General features: G+C 37.0%; 1 protein-coding gene and 1 non-coding gene across 2 annotated transcripts in view; both read right to left on the minus strand.

Moving 5' to 3' along the window:
• The window catches only part of LOC131163599 (MLO-like protein 4), an 83,466-nt gene that overhangs the window by 47,174 nt on the left and 13,808 nt on the right, over nt 1–22,484 (minus strand). The window contains exon 8 of the mRNA XM_058120195.1: nt 3,873–3,958. Coding sequence (XP_057976178.1) covers nt 3,873–3,958 — 86 coding nt within the window. The remainder of the gene's footprint in view (nt 1–3,872; nt 3,959–22,484) is intronic.
• Nucleotides 9,532–9,638, minus strand: LOC131165193 (small nucleolar RNA R71). The gene has a single exon (XR_009139509.1). It is a non-coding gene; the product is annotated as a small nucleolar RNA R71 (small nucleolar RNA).

Raw genomic sequence — 22,484 nt, forward strand, 5'->3', positions numbered from 1 at the left:
CTACATTAGAATTCAACAACTTGGTTTTTGTTATTACAACATGAAGTTTCGAATAGGAGATATGGAGGTTGAAATGAACAAAGTTTCTAAACAAGATCTCCCGGACCTTCTTGACATATCAGTTGAATTGGGTGATGATGATGAGTATCCATTTTTCCAGTGGATTAGACCATCTCATCTTTATGAACGAGATAGAAGTCTCCGCCCACAAATAGCCAAAGGATGAGTATCCACTTTTTTTAGTGGATTAGACCATCTCATCTTTATGAACGAAAAAAGAAGTCCCCACCCAAAAAAGGCCAAGCACACACAACATGAGTTTGGCATTGATATTAATCAAATAATGGTAGAAGAAGAGATATCTAGCAGTGATGATTCACTAATGAATCTTGGGTCTAGATATGGAACTTCATTCACTATGCCCTCTGGTGATAATGATGACGACAATGCTGGTGGTGATGAATCTAACACCAGTGGTAGTAGTGGGCAAGGTGGTGATGGTGGGGACTGGGGACTATGGAGGAAATGAGGGATGGAAAGACTATAGACCAATAGTGGACTATACATGTTCTCCCCAACTAGAAGATGAGGATCTACAAAGAGAAACATATCTAGTTGACAGGCAATATAGTCGTAGAAAGGGAAAGGGGAGGATGCATCAATTAGAAGAGGAGACCTTTCCCTTAGTTTAGAATCTTTGAATATAGGTAAATAGCATCACTCCAGTAGTTATAGTGGTTATCAGTCTACCCAAGAAAGTTTCTCATAGTCAACATATGGCCAACCATTTCCATATGCATATGAGTAGGCACGACAATATGGAAACTGGCAACCACATACCTATGGTATGGACAAACAAGCCAAGAATATGGGTATGCAAATGCAGGGCAATCCTATAGACATACACAACAAGTAGAACATGCAAGAAAAGATCATGGTAAAAGACGATCTTCTAGCCAAGCATCATAAACTACCATCAATCAAATGACTATGGAGGAGAATGAACAACACATGTACACCTATACTTAATATTTGGGAAATTATATGACATGGAATGATTATTGAAAGCAATATATGTCATATCAAGATCCCAATGATAGGGATAGGAGAGATGACTTTGAGCCACCACGAAACTACATGTGGCATTAGATCATTAAATGTATAATATTTATTGACAATGTATTTATTTAAAATAATAAATTTTTTGGCTTAAATCATCAAATGAATAACTCGAGAACTTTATAATCATCTAAATGTTCTTCACTTCATAGCTTACTTCACGATGTGCAGTTTATTGCCCTAAACACTAAAAACTTGTCATATATGCATTTTATAAATGTATTTTGATGCCATATTAAGTACAATAATCTATTTTAATATTTTCTAAAGTTTGATTGCAAATTTCCATCATTTACTATAAATTCTCGTAATTTCTTTAAACAAAAATTCAAATCGAAATTGAAACTTCTGTTGAAATTTCCATAAATTGAGAGCATCAAATTTCCATCGAAATTGAAATTTTTGTCTTTGATGACCCACACTAACTTTGATATCTTATTCCCCTATGTTTTGGGTTTTGGACCTTATAGTGTCTGACCCAACCTTATCACATCTTTTCTTCCTCCCAAAGGACCTCCCAATAAATTTAGAAGCTTCCCTTGCAACCTGACCAATTTATCGCATGGTGTTGGGATACCTACTAGGACAAAACCCCCTCCCCTCCTTTATCCCTTTAGTTGCAAATGAAAGCCATTTTTGGATCAGAACTAGCCACCAAAACTCCTTTGGTAACATTGGCAAAGGAAAGTCTCTGGAACATGCTCTTACTTTTGTCCTCTAGTCTAACATTTGAAGAGCCACATTCTAAGCATCTCTAGTTGCCCTTGTTGGCTCTGGAGGACTTGTCCAAGGATGACGAGAATTCCAACAGCCCAATAAGACCCTCCACCATTTTTTTTATCATCCTCGGGATTACGAACATCAAGGAGGCACTTGCTACTGTCCTTTTCCATGCAAACAAACTTGCCTCTTCCATTTTCAAGAACCTTCAAACTCACATGTTCCCATCCATTGTGAATTTGGCACCAAGACAACTAGCAATAGTCCAATCATTGGCCTCACAGAGCACATGTAGAATCTTAGGACCCACACGAGTTCCTCCTTGTCCAACGCGATGTATAAGACACGTCTTCCTGCATAGTCCATGATAGTACATTGCTAAGACCAAACGTATGACTGAGATCACTTTTCTTTTAGTTTGGAATGCAGTGAGCTCTCCCATCCCTGTGTCAAGTACGGGCAAGACGAAGAAGATAGGCCAAAAAGTCAAAAGAACACTGGGTTAAGAGATTGAGGCACAGCGAAGCAATGGAGGAATCAGCAAACTTTTTGGTTCAGAAAGATCGGAATCGAGTCTAAGGGTCTCGAAGCTGAAGAACCTAAGAATCGAATGACTTCTCTCGAGTGACTATTGTAGCAAAAGCCTCAATGAACGACTTAAGAATCCTTATGGTATCACCAAAGAGGAGAGCATTGCACGCCTTTTAACTAGCATATTCAAAATTGCACTTTTTCTTCTTTTTCTTCCTCTTCTCTTCTTCTTTTCATCTGTAACCCTAAGTGTTATATTTTCTTCAAATTTATATTAGTTTTAAAAGGCAAGAGCGTAAGGTGAGGCATTTTAACCTCTAAGAGGCAAGCCGTAATTCTTTTGAGAATTTTATTTTTAGATAAAAATACGTAAACATATAATATATCTTTAAAAAAATATAGAAAAATTAAGAAAATTACAATAAAATATGTATACATGCATACACACACACACATGTACATATATAATTTGTAAACTACTTGTTGGGCATTCAAAAAATACTATCTTGAATTCATTAAGTAAACCATTCCAAGAGATAGCCTATGCCTTAGTGTGAAGTGTTGGCCGTTTTGGGATTTGGTAGTTTAAATTGAGCCTCAGGTCATTTTAGGCATGTCTCATCTTAAGGCAAGTCTCAATTAAGTCTTCTAAAACATTACTCTTGACCAAAAAAAGTTGCTTAAAATAAAATTTATATGCTTAAAGTAAGATTAGTTTAATTGTTTAAAATCATACGAATTCAGTTTCTTCAAAATAGTTTCATGAATAATTTGGGTGTCAATGCCTTTTAATATTAAAATAGATATCCTTCAACAAATCTATCAAGGGAAAGAGAGATGTATCTTAAATTTATTTCATTGATGCATGATTTAAATTGAATCATGAGTTTTCCTGAATGTCCTTCACATATCTCCTTTTTCCAAGTATATTTCATATTAGTTGAGTTCATGAAGAGGGTCTTGTGGGCCTATAGATAAACCCATTAGCATTGTCACTCCATAAAATTCTTATTTCATTCCAAACCTAAAGAGTTTTTTTCTCTAAGAAAGTAAAATTTCTAGTGGGGATTTGGACTCTTCCATTCGTTCAAAATTGGTGTGTCATGATTCAATTGGACTGCTGTATCCTAAGAGAGTCAAGAGGTGATATACCCAAGCCACAAAGAGCTTGAATCACATTAAAGCGAGCGAGATTCCACATCTCAGCCTAGTGGATTAGTGCTTCTAATCAACTATCTGTGTCACTTTTTTTCATAAATTTGTATATATTTCATACCAATGTGCAATTTCCAATTTGTTAAGGCAAATAGTCCTGCAAATTTATCTCCATGAAGATGCTGATTCTAGTGCACTTTTCAAATGACTATGTGAAGCCATCGGCAACACCAACCACCAAACATTAATGTCATTCACTTTAAAGATAATGGGAATCAAAGGGGAAAAAAAAAAAACAAACAAATGGAAACTCTAGAATAATAAAAAAAAATATTCAGAGTGCATACCTGATCCCCACAATTCCATGAAATTCATCTTCCATGCTTCGAACCATGTACTGATGAAAATTATAAGAAAGTGGGAGCTTGTGGTTCTGGTAATCATGACACCAACTTAAAATGCAATAATACAATAAAAGTATATACTACAACTAATCAATCAAACAGTGTAGATAACAAATCAATTTACATAGTAAAGAAAAACTGTAACAGTTAATAGCCTTAAAACAATTTAGCTATTCCACGTTAATATTAAATATTAATAATTAATTACCATCTACTGCATGTGACCGTCAAGAGTTACAAATGCTACCAAGAGAAAAAATTAGCAAATATAAGGAGGTTTGATGGTTGATATCCGAACTCCTTGATGTGTAGTTCCTAACATGTGGCACAGAAGCATCTGCAAGAGGTAATGGTTATTTGCTATGGAACCTGACATTGCACTGACACAACAGCAACATCTAAGTCATCTCAAATATGGCAAAAATTAGCAAATATAAGGAGGTTTGATGGTTGATATCGAACTCCTTGATGTGTAGTTCCTAACATGTGGCACAGAGGCATCTGCAAGGGGTAAAGATTATTTGCTATGGTACCAGACATTACAGGCATCACTGACACAACAGCAACATCTAAGTCATCTCAAATATGGCAGCAGTGCCTAATGTATCTGAAATGTCAGTCACTGGTGTATCAAATATATGTCACATATCAGCAGCATCTGACACGAGTCATGTGTATTTGTCATGCTAAGAAACCTGACACACAAAACAAGCTAAGGGCTCTCCAACATGTGGACAGCACAGGGAATGCAATTGCAATAAATCACACCAACAATTCCAGTCAAACACCAATAGGCTTTGAGTAAACATGGCCAGATCCAGTCTAATACGAGTTGGCAATGTGCCAAAAATGGCATCAACAAGCAATCTGAGATGCGCCACAGACTGCTGCAAGTTGAAAGTGGACCCCAACTGTGCTATACAGTGGAGGGGAGTGGTTTGGAGCCATGAAACAACACTGAATACCTGAAGCAGCAAGTTGCAATACTACTCCCCACTAGCTGAACTAGTAAGAGAGGAATTTGTGTTGGCTACATTGGCGATATGTGGCAGGTTTACCATGAAGATTCCAACACTTTCCAACAATGACTACACTTGTGTAAGGGGCCTTTACCATGTTCATACCTTGCTCCATAATAACTCAAACAAACCCAAGAAGTTCCCCTACTACACAACTCATAGCTAGAACTACCTTGTTTAACAAATGCAGTCATCTCAGAACTAGAGGTCATTGGAACTAGGAGTTGAGGAATGGGTGCTAGAGGAGGCATGAAGTGGCTATGGTGTTGGTTTTGCAAAATCTCAAGGGGATTTTATGTTTCTGAAGATCTAGCATTCTCTAGGAATTTCTTGGCAATTGTAGTGTTTTCCAAATGCTACTGGGTTGGTTTTAACCCTGCAGTGGGCCTGACAACTCTCCTATGGTGGTAAACATGCAGAGAAGTGTGGACCAACAATTTATATCAAGCCTTAACACACCCCAACATGTGCAGCCCAATTGCAAGCAGAGATATAAGCAAACAATAAATAACACCCACTACATGGAATAAGACAATTTTTAACAACAAATGCGAGCAACAGGAGCATAACAGAAGACCTTCTGGCAACCATGGCTCTATTATTATGTTAACATGGTCTAGTAAATTGGAAAACCTAATCACAGCGGAAGGTCTTCTCTATTTACAATAAATGTTAAGTACATCATAATGACCATAATATCCTCACTGACTCATGCTTACTAACATAATTACATAAGTAATAATACTAAACCAATAACGTCCTTGTTGCACACAATTCAGCAATACCCAATTATTTTGTTCTCTCTTTCTTATTTTTCCATTTAGAGTGACAGTTTTTGCCGGAAATCAAAGGTAATAAGTCACATTATTCTAGCCAGGCACTGCCAAAATTTGCAGGGTTTTTCCAGAGGGGCACATATTAGCAAAATTGATTGTCTTTGATAAAGTACACAGTGAATCATGTACAACAACAACAATAGCAAGCGTTAAGTCCCATGGGGTCAGCTACACAAATCCCTTTTTTCCAATTCACTCGATCTAGAGCATTTTTCTCTATTAGAATAAGGGCTATTAAATCCTTCCTACTACCTCATTCCAAGTAATTTTAGGCCTACCCCTACCCCTACCACTTTTTTATGCCAAAAACCATAACTAACTCACTCCTCCTCATAGGTGCTCTATTAGGCCTGCGTTTTAAATGCCCAAACCATCTAAGTCGCCCCTCCCTTATCTTGTTTTCAACTGGTGCTATGCCTAAATTTTTATCGATATGTTCATTTCTTACTTTATCTTGTAATGTTAAATCATCCACCTTAGCATACATATCTTAGCAACTTTCATTCTTTGTATATGTTGTTTCTTAGTTGTCAGCATTATGAACCATAAAAAATAGCTGGCCTTATAGCCTTCTTATTAAACTTTCCTTTGTAATTTTAAGGGTATTTTACAATCACACAACACATCTTACGCACTCCTCCATTTTACCCAACCAGTCTTAATTCTATGTACTACATCTTCTTCAATGTCCCCTTCACCTTGCATAATAGATCCGAGATATCTAAATCTATCAATGCTATTAATATCTTGATTATCCCGTTTAATCTTCTCTATGTTGTTACTCCTTACATTACTGAAATTGCATTTCATATATTCAGTCTTATTCCTACTTATCCTAAACCCTTTAGACTTTAATGTGGCTCTCCAAAGTTCTAGCATAGATTTCACTCTGCTCCAACAATCATCAATCAACACGATATCATTTGCAAACAACATACACCAAGGGATGATTATGCATCAAAAATGCGTAATTAGGCATTTAAATTCATGCATTAAAGATCATAATCTTAATTAAATGCCCGATTTTGTCTAATATTTTAATCATTAAGCTCGCCCAATAATTTTAAGATAATTACCCTATTTGTTGCCAAACATTTATGGACACTTGTGTTTTATTATTACAAGATAATTTTTGAACATTAAATCCGAGATTAGAATGTTCGCGGGTCGTGAGCATTAAGAGGTGTCGTGTACGTGAGGTAGAGTCCAAATCAAGACCATGAGCATCCGGATTTTTCATGAACATTTAAAGGATAATTTTCGGAAGCTGAGCCCTGCACACAAAGAGAGGCCATTTTTGACACTGCTTAGTAATCTATGTGTAACTCTCTCATTCGACCTCCGATTCAAATCATTCAAAATAATATAAAAAGCTAAGAGAACCCTCTACAACTTTCATGTTTTGCGTTTTGAGAAATACTGACTACATCAAGGTCGAAATCGGACATGAAGTTATCATACGCTGTTTTATGGACTATTTTGACATTACTTTGTAATCTGGGCGTAACTTTCTCGTCCGAGCTCCGATCGAGATAATTCAAAATACTGTGGAAAGTTGAGGAATTTCTCTACAATTTTTGTGTTTTGAGCTTTGAGAGTTACAAACTGTAGAAAGGTCAAAATTGGGCTCGTGCGCTGAAAAAAAAAAAAGAAGAAACAAGAAAAGAAAAAATAAATAAAAAATAAAAGATGATTTGACCCGGCCATGCAGCCAGGTCCTCTTGGTGGGCATGCGCTGGAGACATACAGAGGAAACACAAAGAAAAAGAAAGAAAAGAAAAAAGAAAGGAAAGAAAGGAAAGGATTTGGAAAAGTCAAAGAAATGAGAATTATCCTAGGGCTTCTTGGGGAGGCCGCACCACACACGGAGAGGATTATAATAATTTTTTTTTTGGGAGACACAAGGAGGCCGAACTGGGGAGCAGCTGCAGCTCTAGGGAGGCATTATTTTTGGGACACACGCATAGGAGGCCGAGAGGAGCAGCTGGGAGGTTTTCTTTTGGGGTGCTGCGCAGACACAACACACAACCACAAAGCGTGGTTGGCGGTACGCTGAAAAGTTTAGATCTTTTCGGGAATCGGAAAGCAGCGAACAACGGCCGTGCTCGGGGTGTTTGCGGCACGCAACGGCGGTGCTGTGGGTGCTGTTTTGTCTTCTACTCTCCAAATAAAAGAAAGCATGGTGAAGTCGTTTATGTTTGATTTAATTTTCGGCATGAACTAATTTTTTGTATTCTAGAAAAATGATGTAGCCCAGTTTTAAACTGTACTTGCTCTTCGATGCTAATCTAAAGTAGCTTTCTTTAATGTTTGTCTAAGTTATTCTGCGCTTAATGCTTTTAATTAACTGGCCATTAATTAGATGATATTGGTCTTGTGATTTGCTACCGAAAGGGGGAATTATAGGCTAGATCTTGGATAATTCAACGTAGGTGAATATAGAGATGGAAAGATTTGTATGAACTTACATATTATTAAAAAATCGAGGGTCTTATTGCGTTCTTGCGTTATTAATTTTCATATTTTTATGTTAAATAAACAAAAATAGGTTCTAATTGACTATCAAAAGAGACTTTTGGAAAAATTGAAGATTTGCTAACAAACAGAGAAAACAAAGTCGAATTAGCTAGATGAGTAAAGCATAGTGAAAAACTAAGTGAAATCGGTTTCCTAGAAGTTTTCACCTTAAATAATAAACAAGAATAGGTTCTAATAGACTATCGAAAGAGACTTTTGGAAAAATTGGAGATTTGCTAACAAAGAAAGAAAACGAAGTTGAATTAGCTAGATGAGTACAGCATAGTGAAAAACTAGGTGAAATCGGTTTCCTAGAAGTTTTCATCCTCATTAATTTGATACGTGGCAACCAATTTTATTTTCCCTTGAATAGTTTATTTAAAGTAGCCTTATTTCAATTTCGCATTCTAAAATTATTAATCTTTCTAAATAAAATCAAGATTAGTACAATTTCGGTACTTAGTAAAATTAAGACATCAATCCCTGAGGACGATACTCTTCACATCACTATATTATAAAACTACAACACTGTGCACTTGCAGTTTTGCACCGATCAAGTTTTTGGCGCCATAGCCAGGGATTGAGTTTTTCTTATTTTTGCCAATATCGATACAAAGTAATTTTTGTTTTAATTTAGAATTTTATTTTTTATATTTTTATATTTTATTTTTTTTCTCTTTTATTTTATTTTATTTTCTTTTCTTTTCTTTTTATTCTTCTTTATTTCAGGTGTGTTTTTGATGTTGGATGCGCCGTGCTAGAACCCGTGCCATTATTCCTTTTGATCCAGAGATTGAAAGAACACTCGGAGCACTAAGGAAAAAGAGAGTACCAGCTATGGATAACGGGCAACAAAATGTGCAACCACGCGCCTTAAAGGATTATGTACGGCCAGTTGTGAATGACAACTATTCAGGTATCAGACGTTAGCCCATTAATGCCAACAATTTTGAGCTCAAACTTGCATTAATCAACATGGTGCAGTAGGCCCAATTCAGTGGATCACCACTTGATGATCCCAATATCCATCTGGCGATGTTTCTGGAGATTTGTGACACTATAAAGATCAATGGTGTTACTGAAGACACCATTAGACTGAGACCGTTCCCTTTTTCTTTGAGGGACAAGGCAAGAGGCCGGCTACAATCTTTACAACCGAGAAGTATCACTAGTTGGCAGGATATGGTAGAAAAATTCCTAGCTAAATTCTTTCCACCTGCAAAAACAGTTCAACTCAAGAGTGAGATTGGTGAATTCAAGCAACATGATTTTGAGTCACTCTATGAAGCATGGGAAAGGTATAAGGATTTGAGTGGACGCTACCCTCAACATGGATTACCGGATTAGTTGCAAATTCAGATGTTTTTTAATGGGTTAAACGGACAAACTCGGACTTTAGTTGATGCTGCGTCTGGGGGAACTTTGATGTCAAAGACACCTAAGGGTGCTACTGCTTTTTTGGAAGAACTGGCCTCAAATAACTATCAATGGCCAACCGAAAGAACTATGGCTAAGAAAGTTGCTAGGATTCATGAATTGGAGCCGCTTGCTGCACTTTCAGCTCGAGTTGCTTTTCTGTCTCATCAGATTTCAGCTTTGACAACCCAAAGGATACCACAAAGTGCAGAATATGTGGCAGCTACAAGTAGGACAAATCCGAGCAATGAAGCGAGTCAAGAACAAGTTCAATACATCAACAATCGGAACAACAATTATCGTGGTGATCCTTTGCCACAATATTACCATCCAGGACTTCGAAATCATGAGAATTTGTCTTATGGAAATACAAGGAATGTGCTGCAACCTCCTCCAGAACTTGAAAGTCAACAAAGCGAGAAGAAGATGTCACTTGAGGAAGCCATGGTATCATTTGTTGAGGAGACAAAAGCAAGGTTTAAAAAGACTGATTCACGATTGGATAACATTGAGACTCATTGCAGCAATATGGTAGCCACTAAAGAATCTTGAAAAGCAAATCGGGCAACTGGCCACGACCATAAATTCCCAACAAAGAGGAACTTTTCCTAGCAACACAAAGGAGAACCCAAAGGAACAATGCAAGACCATCACACTTAGGAGTGGAAGAGAAATTGAGAAGTTACCAGCAAAGGAACCCATGTCCACTCCTACAACTGAAAATGATGGCCGAAGCAAAAATAAAGGGGAAGAAGAGGAGATTGTGGATGATACACCAAGAGAAACTGACACGCCACTAGAAATTTCATTTCCTAACAATCCTCCTATTCTCTCTACTCCACTTCCTTATCATCAATGTTTTCAAAAACAAAAATTAGATAAGCAATTTTCTAAGTTCTTGGAAATTTTTAAGAAAATTCACATAAACATTCCTTTTGCAGATGCCTTGGAACAAATGGCAAACTATGTCAAATTCCTTAAGGACATCATTTCAAAGAAAAGAAAATTGGAGGAGTTTGAAACAGTGAAGCCGTAAGAACCCAACCCGAGATAGGTGTGTTAAATAAATAAGAAAGAGAAAGAAAATTTAAAAAGGGGTAAAATCAATAGAGCTTGTCGACGAGGCTTGTTTTCTCGTCGACAAAGTCTCTTGTACAGCTTGAAAGTCTCTTGTACAACTTGGCGACGAGTCTCAGTGGTTCATCGACGAGGAGATACTGAGGGATTTTGGGAAATCCTGAAATCTTAGGCTCGTCGACAAGTCCACCTTGGCGTAGACGAACTCCCTTATGCGGCCCATCGACGAGGACGCCGTCTCATCGACGAGTTTGGCCGGGTCAAAGGTCTACAAGTTGAATTTTCCATTACTTCATGGTTAAGAAATCAAAAACCTCTCTCTCTAGAACTCGAACACATACTCTCTCTCTCTAGGATTTCAGGCTGTCTATTTCCGGAATCAACGATCCGACGTTGCTACGTGGATCAGGAGGAGAATCTCTACGTTTATAGCGAATCGGAATTTCGTTTCAAGGATTTTCGGGTTTTGACCCAAAATCGTCCGATTTCGCTTCCGTTTCGGTAAATCTGTAGAAAATAGTATTGTAAGGAAGTATTGTTCTTCGTTGTTTAGTTTTTGGTACCTCGGTTCGCAGTTTTGGAGCCGTAGAGTTCGTGTTTTGGTTTTCGGGTTATGGTAAGGGGATTCTGTTTATATCAGTTATTTTTAAAATCAGAATCGGTAAACATGTAGTTTACGATTGTATGTATGATTTGGCTACTTATTTGGGAAAATCTATCAGGTGAAAATAAGGGATTTTCGGGTTACTATTTTGGGAAAATTTGAGGGTTTTGGGTATCATCTCTATTTTTGTTGAAAAATTGTATGTTGTATAAAACTGTAGTATTGAGATGTTCGTACCTATATTTGTATTAAACTGTATTCTCGAATTGAAAACGATATGATTTGTTGTATATCAAATAAGTGTGGAATGAACTGTTGTATGTAAAATGTTCCAGATTTGTAAAATAGCTATGACAGCTAACTACCGTAAGTTGAGAGGTATAGGAACATGAGTTCCAAAATTGTTCCAGGTTTTGTGAAATTTGCCATGTCTCGGCTAATTACCGTGGGCAAACGCCATGTCTCGGCTAAATACCGTGTGTGAGAGTGTCCGGCTCTATATCCAAGGGTCTGAAATATCACCTGTTTGTTACGGTTGGTCACCGATGGGTGTGAGTTGACACCGTATTAGCAATGATATCGCTATGGGGCTTCAGTTATTGCAGGATATTCGGTACTCTGTGTAATGCAACCGATTTCGGCCGAAGAGTGTGACGACACCGTATGTTTCGTATCATATGTACTGGAACTGGATTGTGAAAATACTAGAACTGTATTGTGTTATGTTTTATGTCGAAATAACACTTGTATGTCACACACTGATATAACCTGTTTTCTTCCTTACTGAGAGTTGTCTCACCCCGAATATACAACTGTATTTTAGGTCCTTCGAATAGCCGAAACTAGCGTCCTAGCGTTCGGGAGCGTGGTTGTCGATTAGCTGCGTATAGTACTTGTGTAAGTACGGATTTTGTAACCGGGTTGTCATTGTTGGGTTTTGTAGACACCTGGGGTATGTACTGTATTTTGGAGCGTAGACTCTAGTTATGTGTAGACTCTGGTATGGTATGTTGTATATATTAGAAAGAACATTTTTGCTGCGTATTTAATGTGTATATATGTGTATGTGATTGTGTATAGGGTACGTGTACCCCACGGGGATGAACCCTTATTCAATGTATGTTTTAAATGATAAAGAAACAGGTTAGGTTACTAAAATCACACCTAGGGCCCATTCGCGGGTTCGGGGCATGACAGAAGTTTACCGAGGAATGCAATGCTATTCTTCAAAAGAAATTACGTCAAAAATTAAAAGATCTAGGGAGTTTCACTTTGCCTTGCACTATTGGAAATTCATTTTTTGATGAAGTTTTATATGATCTTGGTGCTAGCATTAATCTTATGCCACTTTCTATTTACAGGAAATTGAGACTTGGAGAGATGAAACAAACCACCATTTCTTTGCAACTGGCAGACCGATCCATCAAGTATCCACGTGGAATCATAGAAGACGTATTTATAAAGGTGGACAAATTCATTTTTCCTGCTGATTTTGTGGTGTTAGATATGGAGGAAGACCAAGAAGTTCTACTAATTCTTAGCCAACCATTCTTGGCCACTGGAAGGGCTTTAATTGATGTTCAAAAGGGTGAGTTAACATTGAGAGTGGACAAGGAAGAGGTTATGTTCAACATCTACCAAGACATGAGATTTCCAGAAGATCCAAGAACTTGCTTTCAAGTAGATATCATTCAGCAAGGTGTAGAAAAAGCCTTCCAAAAAGATGTACCAGCCGATCACCTAAAATGATCCTTGCAGCAAGTTACAACACAGCAGCGCGTGGGGAGGCTAGAAGTTACGGTAGCAAAGACGGATTCTGTAATCTCTAAAGAAAAGATGCAGCAACCTATATCTCCAGAGTTGAAGCAATTCCTGAGCATCTTCGTTATGCGTTCTCAGGTGATGCGTATGAAAATGCAAAAATCTACAAAGAGCGGACAAAGAAGTGGCATAACAAACAGATTCTTAGGCGTGAGTTTGCTCCAGGACAACAGGTCCTACTCTTCAACTCAAGATTAAAACTCTTCCCGGGTAAGTTAAGGTAAAGGTGGACAAGTCCTTATCAATTGACAAAGTTTTCCCTTTTGGAGCAATAGACTTGAAGGACAAGATAGGGAATATATTCAGAGTTAATGGTCAGAGACTGAAGCACTACTATGGAGAACAAATGGAGAGGAACTGTGCATTTATTCCTCTTGGAGATCCTAGTTGATGAAGATTGAAAAGTCTAGCCGGAGACGTTAAAACAAGCGCTTATAGGAGGCAACCCAAAGAGTTTTTTTTTTGTTTATTTCTTTTCTCTTTATTACTTTATTTATTTATCTATTCACTTTTGAATAATTTAGATTTTTGATGTAGGTTTATTTGGCATGAGTACAAAGCTGAAAATTTAATTCCTCGATGGATTCACCAAGAAGCCAGGGAAGTTTCATTCTTTTCTTTGATCTTTCTCATCTTTGAATAACATTGAAAAAAAAAATGTGAATATGGAGGATTAGGCCATGAGTGCCACTACTTATGCCCTTCACATACTTGCATATACCTAGGAGTACACACTTGAGTCATTTATGTGTAGTTTCTCTTTATAAAACTAAACTAGGAATTGTAACTCATTGAAGGTTGATTGGTAGTTCAATTGAGTTAATCTGGCTATCTAAACTCTTGTATTTACATGGTATCTTTTAAGGCTAAAATAATACATGTTCACGTTACTTGTAGCACTTAGGGTTCCTTGTGAACACAGAGAGCGTCCGTGATGACTTTGACACCTTGTGAGATACTATTGAGCCATTTATCGTTTTTTTTGAGTTTTTGAAGTCAACTCAAAGTTCATGAAACTCTACTTTCCCTATTTTTCTGGATACTCTTTGTACATTAGTCTTGGTTTTTGACTTGCTAGCCTAGGGGTGACATCTAGTAGGGAGATAGAAACCTAGGTCTTGTAGTGTACTCAAGATGTGAAGGCTGAGCCACTCCTAGAAGTAAACTTATTTCATGGAATCCTGTTCGAGCTTAATGCACATGAGTGGTATGAAAACAATAAAAGAAGTGTTATGATTGTCCTAACTGACCATGAAAAGAAAGAAATTGAAAAATGAGCAGAAGAAAGAAAAAGAGAAATAGAAATACCCCAGAAGAGGTGAAAGATTAATACGTGCTCCACACAACTACAACAAAAGTCAGGGACATGACACATGTTCTCCACTTATAAAGACTCTTTCACCTACCTAATGCCTTAGATGTATTCACTCCCGATTTGTGAATAAGTTGATCTAGGATGGCCTTGATTGGATATGGCGAGTAGGTGAAAAGATGCTAGGGTGAAGGACCCGACACCTCGTAAATAGGCTGAATCCTTTTCAGACTAGTCCACTCCATACATTGAGCGTTTGTTCCTTGCAGTATGTGGGATGTTTGATCATGACACTCCTCCTCACATACGACAAGTGAAACCATCCTTTTTGAGTGTTTTTGAGGGTATACCAGTTAGGCCGAATCAAAACGACCGTTCTGTAGGTGTCCATAGATGTTCTGGGTGTAACAAGTCATACACATTACACATTTCTTGAGAGTTTGCCTATTTATACTCGAATTTATATGGCTACATTAACTCTGAATTGTGATTGCTGGTTAATTTTATGTGAGTATATTGTTCTTAATGGCTATACAATGACGAAACTTGTATGAGTAACTTGTTTCAAAATTGATGGTTAATTTTGGTGTATTAATGAGCTTGTGTGTAATTTGGTGATATTGCTATATGTGAAAAGATATGCTTGTGTTGCATGTGCATTCATTCACTGAAATTCACACGGCACCACCTTGGATTGCATTCACTAGTTGGGGGGTGTGATTACACATCAAAATTGCGTAATTAGGCATTTAAATTCATGCATTGAAGATCATAATCTTAATTAAATGCCCGATTTTGTCTAATATTTTAATCATTGAGCTCGTTCGATAATTTTAAGATAATTACCCTATTTGTTGCCGAACATTTATGGACAATCATGTTTTATTATTATAGAATAATTTTTTCACATTAAATCTAAGATTAGAATGTTCGCGGGTCGTGAGCATGAAGAGGTGTCGTGTACGTGAGGCAGAGTCCAAATCAAGACCGTGAACATCCAGGATTTTCATGAACATTTAAACGATAATTTTCGGAAGCTGAGCCATGCACGCAAAGGGAGGCCATTTTCGACACTACTTCGTAATCTATGTGCAACTCTCTCATCTGACCTCTGACTCGGATGATTCAAAATGATATAAAAAGCTAAGAGAACCCTCTATAACTTTCATGTTTTGCGTTTTGATAAATACTGACTGCATCAAGGTCGAAATCGGATGTGAAGTTATCATACGCTGTTTTATGGACTATTTGGACATTACTTTGTAATCTGGGCATAACTTTCAAATCCGAGCTCCGATCGAGATAATTCAAAATGCTGTGGAAAGACAAGGAATTTCTCTACAATTTTCGTGTTTTGAGTTTTGAGAGTTATGGGTTGTAGGAAGGTCAAAATCAGGCTTGTGCGCTGAAAAAAAAAAAAAAGAAACAAGAAAAGAAAAAATAAATAAAAAATAAAAGATGATTTGACACGGCCATGCAGCCGCATCCTCTTGGTGAGCATGCGCTGGAGACATACAGAGGAAACACAAAGAAAAAGAAAGAAAAGAGAAAAGAAAGGAAAGAAAGGAAAGGATTTGGAAAAGTCAAAGAAAGGAAGATTATTCTAGGGCTTTTTGGGGAGGCCGCACCACACACGGAGAGGATTATAATAATTTTTTTTTTGGGAGACACAAGGAGGCCAAACTGGGGAGCAGCTACAGCTCTAGGGAGGAATTATTTTTGGGACACACGAATAGGAGGCCGAGAGGAGCAGCTGGGAGGTTTTCTTTTGGGGTGCTGCGCAGACACAACACACAAACAGCAAGGATTGGTTGGCGATACACTGAAAAGTTAAGATCTTTTCGGGAACCGACAAGCGGTGAACAACGGCGGTGCACAAGTGTTCGCAGCGCGTGACGGCAGTGTTGTGGGTGTTGTTTTGTCTTCTACTCTCCAAATAAAAGAAAGCATGGTGAAATCATTTATGTTTGATTTAATTTTCCGCATGAACTAATTTTTTGTATTCTAGGAAAACGATGTAGCCTAGTTTTAAACTATGTTTGCTCTTCGATGCTAATATGAAATAGTTTTCTTTAATGTTTGTTTGAGTTATTTTGCGCTTAATGCTTTTAATTAACTGGTCATTAATTAGATGATGTTGGTGTTGTGATTTGCTACCGAAAGGGGGAATTATAGGATAGATCTTGGATGATTCAACGGAGGTGAATATTGAGATCGAAAAATTTGTATGAACTTACATAATATTAAAAAATCGAGGCTCTTATTGCGTTTTTGCGTTATTAATTTGCATATTCTTATGTTAAATAATAAGCAAGAATAGGTTCTGATTGACTATCGAAAAAGGCTTTTGGAAAAATTGGAGATTTGCTAACAAACAGAGAAAACAAAGTCGAATTAGCTAAATGAGTAAAGTATAGTGAGAAACTAGGTGAAATTGGTTTCCTTGAAGTTTTCACCCTCATTAATTTGATACGTGGCAACCAGTTTTATTTTCCCTTGAATAGTTTATTTAAAGTAGCCTTATTTTAATTTCGCATTCTAAAATTATTAATCTTTCTAAACAAAATCAAGATTAGTACAATTTCGGTACTTGGTAAAATTAAGACATCAATCCTTGAGGACGATACTCTTCACATCACTATATTATAAAACTATGACACTGTGCACTTGCAGTTTTGCACCGATCAATCTCATCTTGGATATTCCTAACAATTTTATCAATTACTAAAGCAAAAAGATAAGGACTCAAAGTAGAACCTTGATGAACACCTATTGAGATTGGGAACTCTCTAGACTCTCCTCTTACTATCCTGACACTAGTCACTACTCTATCATACATATTCTTAATGACTTCCGTATATCTATTACAAACTCCCTTTTTTTTATAATACCCACCAAAGCACTTCCCTAAGTAGTCTATCATAAGTTTTCTCTAGATCAATAAAAACCATATGCAAGTCCTTCTTTTCCCTAAACTTTTCCATTAAACTTCTTCAAAGATAAATAGCTTCTATTGTTGATCTCCTAAGTATAAAACCAAATTGATTTTCTGGAATCTTTGCTTCTAATCTTGTTCTATGTTCAGTTATCCTTTACTATAATTTCATCGTATGCCTCATAATCTTAATTCCACGATAGTTATTACAGTTTTGAATGTCGTCTTTGTTTTCATACAGAGGTACTAATGGACTTTTCCTCCATTCTTCTGGCATTTTCTTGGTTTCTATAATATTATTGAATCGTTAGTTAACCAAATAATTCCTTTATCCCCTAAACATTTCCAAAATTCAATTGGTATTTTATCTGGTCCTATAGATTTACCACTTTTCATCATTTTTAATGTCATCTTAACTTCAAGGACTCTAATTTTACGAATAAATCTCATATTTCTAATTTTCTCTTCATTTGTCACTTCCAAGTTCAACCTTTCATTTTGGTTTTCATTGAACAACTTATCAAGCATCTCCGCCCCCTTTATTTTATGTCTTTTTTCTCTAATTAAGACATTATCATTCTTGTCCTTTATACATTTTACAAAATCTAAATCTTTGAATTCTCTTTCTCTAGCTCTAGCAAGTCTATAAATGTCTTTTTGTCTTTTTGTATCTAGCTTAGTATATAAAGTATCATAATTCATAAGCTCTATGAGGGATTTTTAGAAGAAGAATAACCATTCTTATTAAATTTGAAAAGACATGATTACAAGATAAATACTAGAGGAAGGCCACCAAATTAGGAAGGCCACAAAATCAGCAAATCAAATCGGCAGATCTCTAGGCAAGAAAATAGGAAACTGAAACTACTACAATCTAAAATAGTAATTTCAAATTTTATTCAAAAAATAGAATTTCCTAATCTAGAAATCCGACACCCCTCCTCAAGTTGGAGTGTAGATATCTATCATGTCCAACTTGCGTACAAAGAGCTCAAAACTAGGTCTGAAAAGTCCTTTGGTGAAGATATCAACTATTTGTTGAGTAGTAGGAACAAAAAGAATGCAAACAACTCCACTATCAATCTTCTCTTTTGTGAAGTGTCTGTCAATCTCTATATGCTTCGTGCGATCATGTTGTACTGGATTTTGAGCAATATTGGCATGTTCACGGGCATCCGCAGCTCTTCAAGAATTTTCTTCAACCATAGCATCTCACAAACTCTGTTAGCCATAGCCCTATATTCTGCCTTGGCACAGATCCTTGCAACCACATTTTGTTTCTTGCTTCACCATGTGACCATATTTCCCCAAACATAAGTACAATATCCTAACGTAGATCTCCAGTTAATAACTGAGCCTGCCCAATCTGCATCAATGTATGCCTCTATGTTCTACTGTGTGATCTTCTGGAAGAGTAAACCCTTGATGTTGTACTTTTCAAGTATCTAAGAATCTGATAAATTGTTTCAAGATGTTTCTCGTAGGGTGAATGCATAAACTGGCTTACCAAACTCACGGCGAAAGCAATATTGGGCTGTGTATGTGATTAGTAAATTAACTTTCCCACCAACTTTTGATACCAAGTTGTATTCACTAGATCACCTTCCTTGTCATCTCCAAGTTTCTGATTGGGATCTATTGGAGTGTCTACTGGCCTACAACGCCTCATCCCAGTCTCCTTGAGGTCAAGGACATACTTCTGTTGGGAGACAACAATCCCTTTCTTCGACCGAGCAACCTCCATTCCAAGGAAATACCTCAGAGATCCTAAGTCCTTGATCTCAAATGTTGATGAGAGGGAAGTTTTCAATCGGTTCATCTCAAGTACGTCATCTTCAGTGAGAATAATATCATCTACATACAAAATCAGTATCGCTATCTTCTCATCCTGTGAATGTCTTATAAACATCGTAATGATCACCTTGCCCTTGAGTATACCCCTGACTTTTAACAAAATGAGTGAATTTCTCAAACCAGGCTCTTGGTGGCTGCTTTATCCCATATAAGGACTTCTTCAGTTTACACAACTTTGTGCCAAACTTTTCACCAAATCTTGGAGGTGCGCATCCATGTACACTTCTTCCTCCAAGTCTCCATTAAGAAATGCTTTTTTTACGTCCAACTGTTGCAGAGGCTAGTCACAATTAGCTACAAATGACAAAAGAACTCTTATAGAGTTTAGCTTTGCGACTAGGGTGAATGTCTCCAAGTAATCAATGCCATAGGTTTGAGTGAATCCCTTGGCAACCAATTGAGCTTTAAACCGTTCTAGAGAACCATCAAATTTATACTTGACTGTAAACACCCATTCGCACCCTACAATTGTCTTTCCTCTAGGTAGATAAACTAACTCCCACGAGCCATTTTTTTCAAAAGCTTTCATCTCCTCAAAGACAGCCTCCTTCAACTCAAGAACTTTCAGAGCATCCTGCACAGTATTAGGAATCTCCATACAAGACAATTATGAGGTAAAAGCACAAAAAACAGATGAGAGATTTTCATATGACACATAATTGGACAATGGATGTTGGGTGCAAGACCTCACACCCTTCCGGACAGCAATGGAAAGTTCAGAATCATCGAACTCAGGATTGGAACCAGACTCGGGTTCAGAACTAGAGGACTTAGAACTCAAAGATGAAATAGACTAAACATGAGGTAAAGGCTCAGTGAGGACATTACCTAGAGGGTTTACGGATTCTTGACAATGTAAAGGATTGGAAGACCCTTTCTTTCGAGTTGTCCTCTGTCGCGAGTAGACAATGTCAAATGGTACCAACGTTGTGGTGTTTTTTTTTCTGTTTCTCCATTGTTGGTCATTATAGGACCATGAACATCATAAGAAGGCACTATAGAAAGACCTGCCTTTCTAGTATCTAAAAAACTCGACTCACTTTCTCCTAGTATAATAAAGCTTGGGTTTTCAGGTTGAATAATCAAAGTTGGAGAAGGACCATTTTGCGAGTCTTCAGTTAGGAAAATATCATGAAACACAGCCAAATCTTTGTTTTGGTCCCCCCCCTTGAGGAGGAAGATGAGGCGTAAAATAGGGATGTAATTAAAAGAATGTAACATCCATGGTAACAAACATTTTTTTGGAAATGGGTTCAAAACATTTATACCCCTTTTGAGTGGGAGTGTAACCAACAAACACACATTTTGTGGCTCAGGGTTCAAGTTTTCCTCAATTATGACTATGAATATAAACAAAAGCAATACAACCAAATATCTTTAGTGGTAAAGAAGATAGCCGAATTGTTGGATAAAACTTATGAAAAACATCAAAAGGTGTTTCAAAGCATAAAACCTTATTAGGCGTTCTATTTATGAGATATGTAGCAGTAAGAATGACTTCACCCCAAAGATATTTAGGTGCTTGATTGGTAAAAAGAAATGCTCGAGCTACTTCCAATAAGTGTTTGTTTTTTCTTTCAGCCAAACCATTTTGTTGCAAAGTGTCGACATGAGAGCTTTAATGAATAATTCCTTTTTCAAGAAAAAATAGGCCCAAAATTTTTTTGAAATATTCTCAACCATTATCACTCTGCAATATTTGAATTTTTTTTTGAAATTGTGTTTGTACCATGGTGTAAAAAAAAATTTTAATTGTTTGCACTTCAAATTTTTCCTTTATCAAAGAAACCCAACTTAATCTCGTGTGATCATCAATAAAGGTCAAACCATTTTTTGCCAAAATACGTAGATGTTCTATATGGGCCCCAGATATCACTATGAATCACGATAAATGGTGTGGTTGGGTTGTAGGGTTCGGTGGAAAATGATACACAATGATGTTTAGCAAACTGACAAACTTCACATTGAAAAGATGGACTTTTATTCCGAAATAAATTGGGAAACAAGTATTTTAAATATTGAAAACTAGGATGGCCTAACCTATAATGCCATAACATGATATCATTATCTTTGAAAACATAAATAGAATTTAAACAAGTACTTTGACATTGTCTACTCGAGTTAGGTCCATCCTCAAAATAATAGAGTCCGTCTTTTTCCTTAGCACTACCAATCATCCTACCTGTCATCAATTCATGAAACTCACAATAAGAAGAGTAGAAATTAGCTTGACATTGATGATCAGAGGTAATTTTACTAATGGACAACAAATTGCAAGACAAATTTAGAACATGGAGCACATCATGGAGAGTTAACAACGAAGTGAGTTTGATAGTTCCTATCCCGGCAATTACTGAGAGTGAACCATCTGCAATTTTGACCTTTTTATTGCTTGCACACGAACTATAGGTTGCGAACAATTTGGAGCAACCGAAAATGATCAATTGTGCTAGAATCAATTATCCAAGAATAAATAGAATTAGGAATAACACCTAAAAACGCAGTAGCAAAAGAGTTACCCTTCTGTACCAGAGAACAAGACGGAGTTAAGGACAGTTTTGGAGATTGAAACAATTTGCATAGGTGCTCTAATTGCTCCTTGGTAAAAGGGACTGCATCCGAGTTGGTAGAAGGCTCTTGAGTCTCTTCAGCAGTGGCTTGGTAGGCGTGAATGTCATGTTTGGATTTTGGCTTCCAATTTGCTGGTTTACCATGAAGCTTCCAACACGTCTCCTTCGTATGCCATGGGTTTTTGCAATGTTCGCACCATGGTTTCTTACGCCCATTGAGTTTTGTAACCATGAGATAAAGGGCTGAATTCTAGGAATAGTAATCAGCAGATACAGACTTTGGAGGAATAATGGGATTGGGCGGAATAGTTTCAGAAGTACCGGAAGAGCCGGTAGGATTTCTTTGGGCGCCAATCATCAACGACTTATACGACATCATCAAAAGAAAGAACAAAATCGAAAAAGAGCATGAGGCTCCGATACCATGAAGGATTTTTTAGAAGAAGAATAACCATTCTTATTAAAGTTCAAGAGACACGATTACAAGATAAATAGTAGAGGAAGGCCACCAAATTAGGAAGGCCACAAAATCAGCAAATCAAATCTCCACAAAATCAGCAAATCAAATCACCAAAAAAATCAGCAAATAAAATC

This window comes from Malania oleifera, chromosome 9, assembly GCF_029873635.1.
Source record: "Malania oleifera isolate guangnan ecotype guangnan chromosome 9, ASM2987363v1, whole genome shotgun sequence".
In the NCBI taxonomy this organism is placed as follows: Eukaryota; Viridiplantae; Streptophyta; class Magnoliopsida; order Santalales; family Ximeniaceae; genus Malania; species Malania oleifera.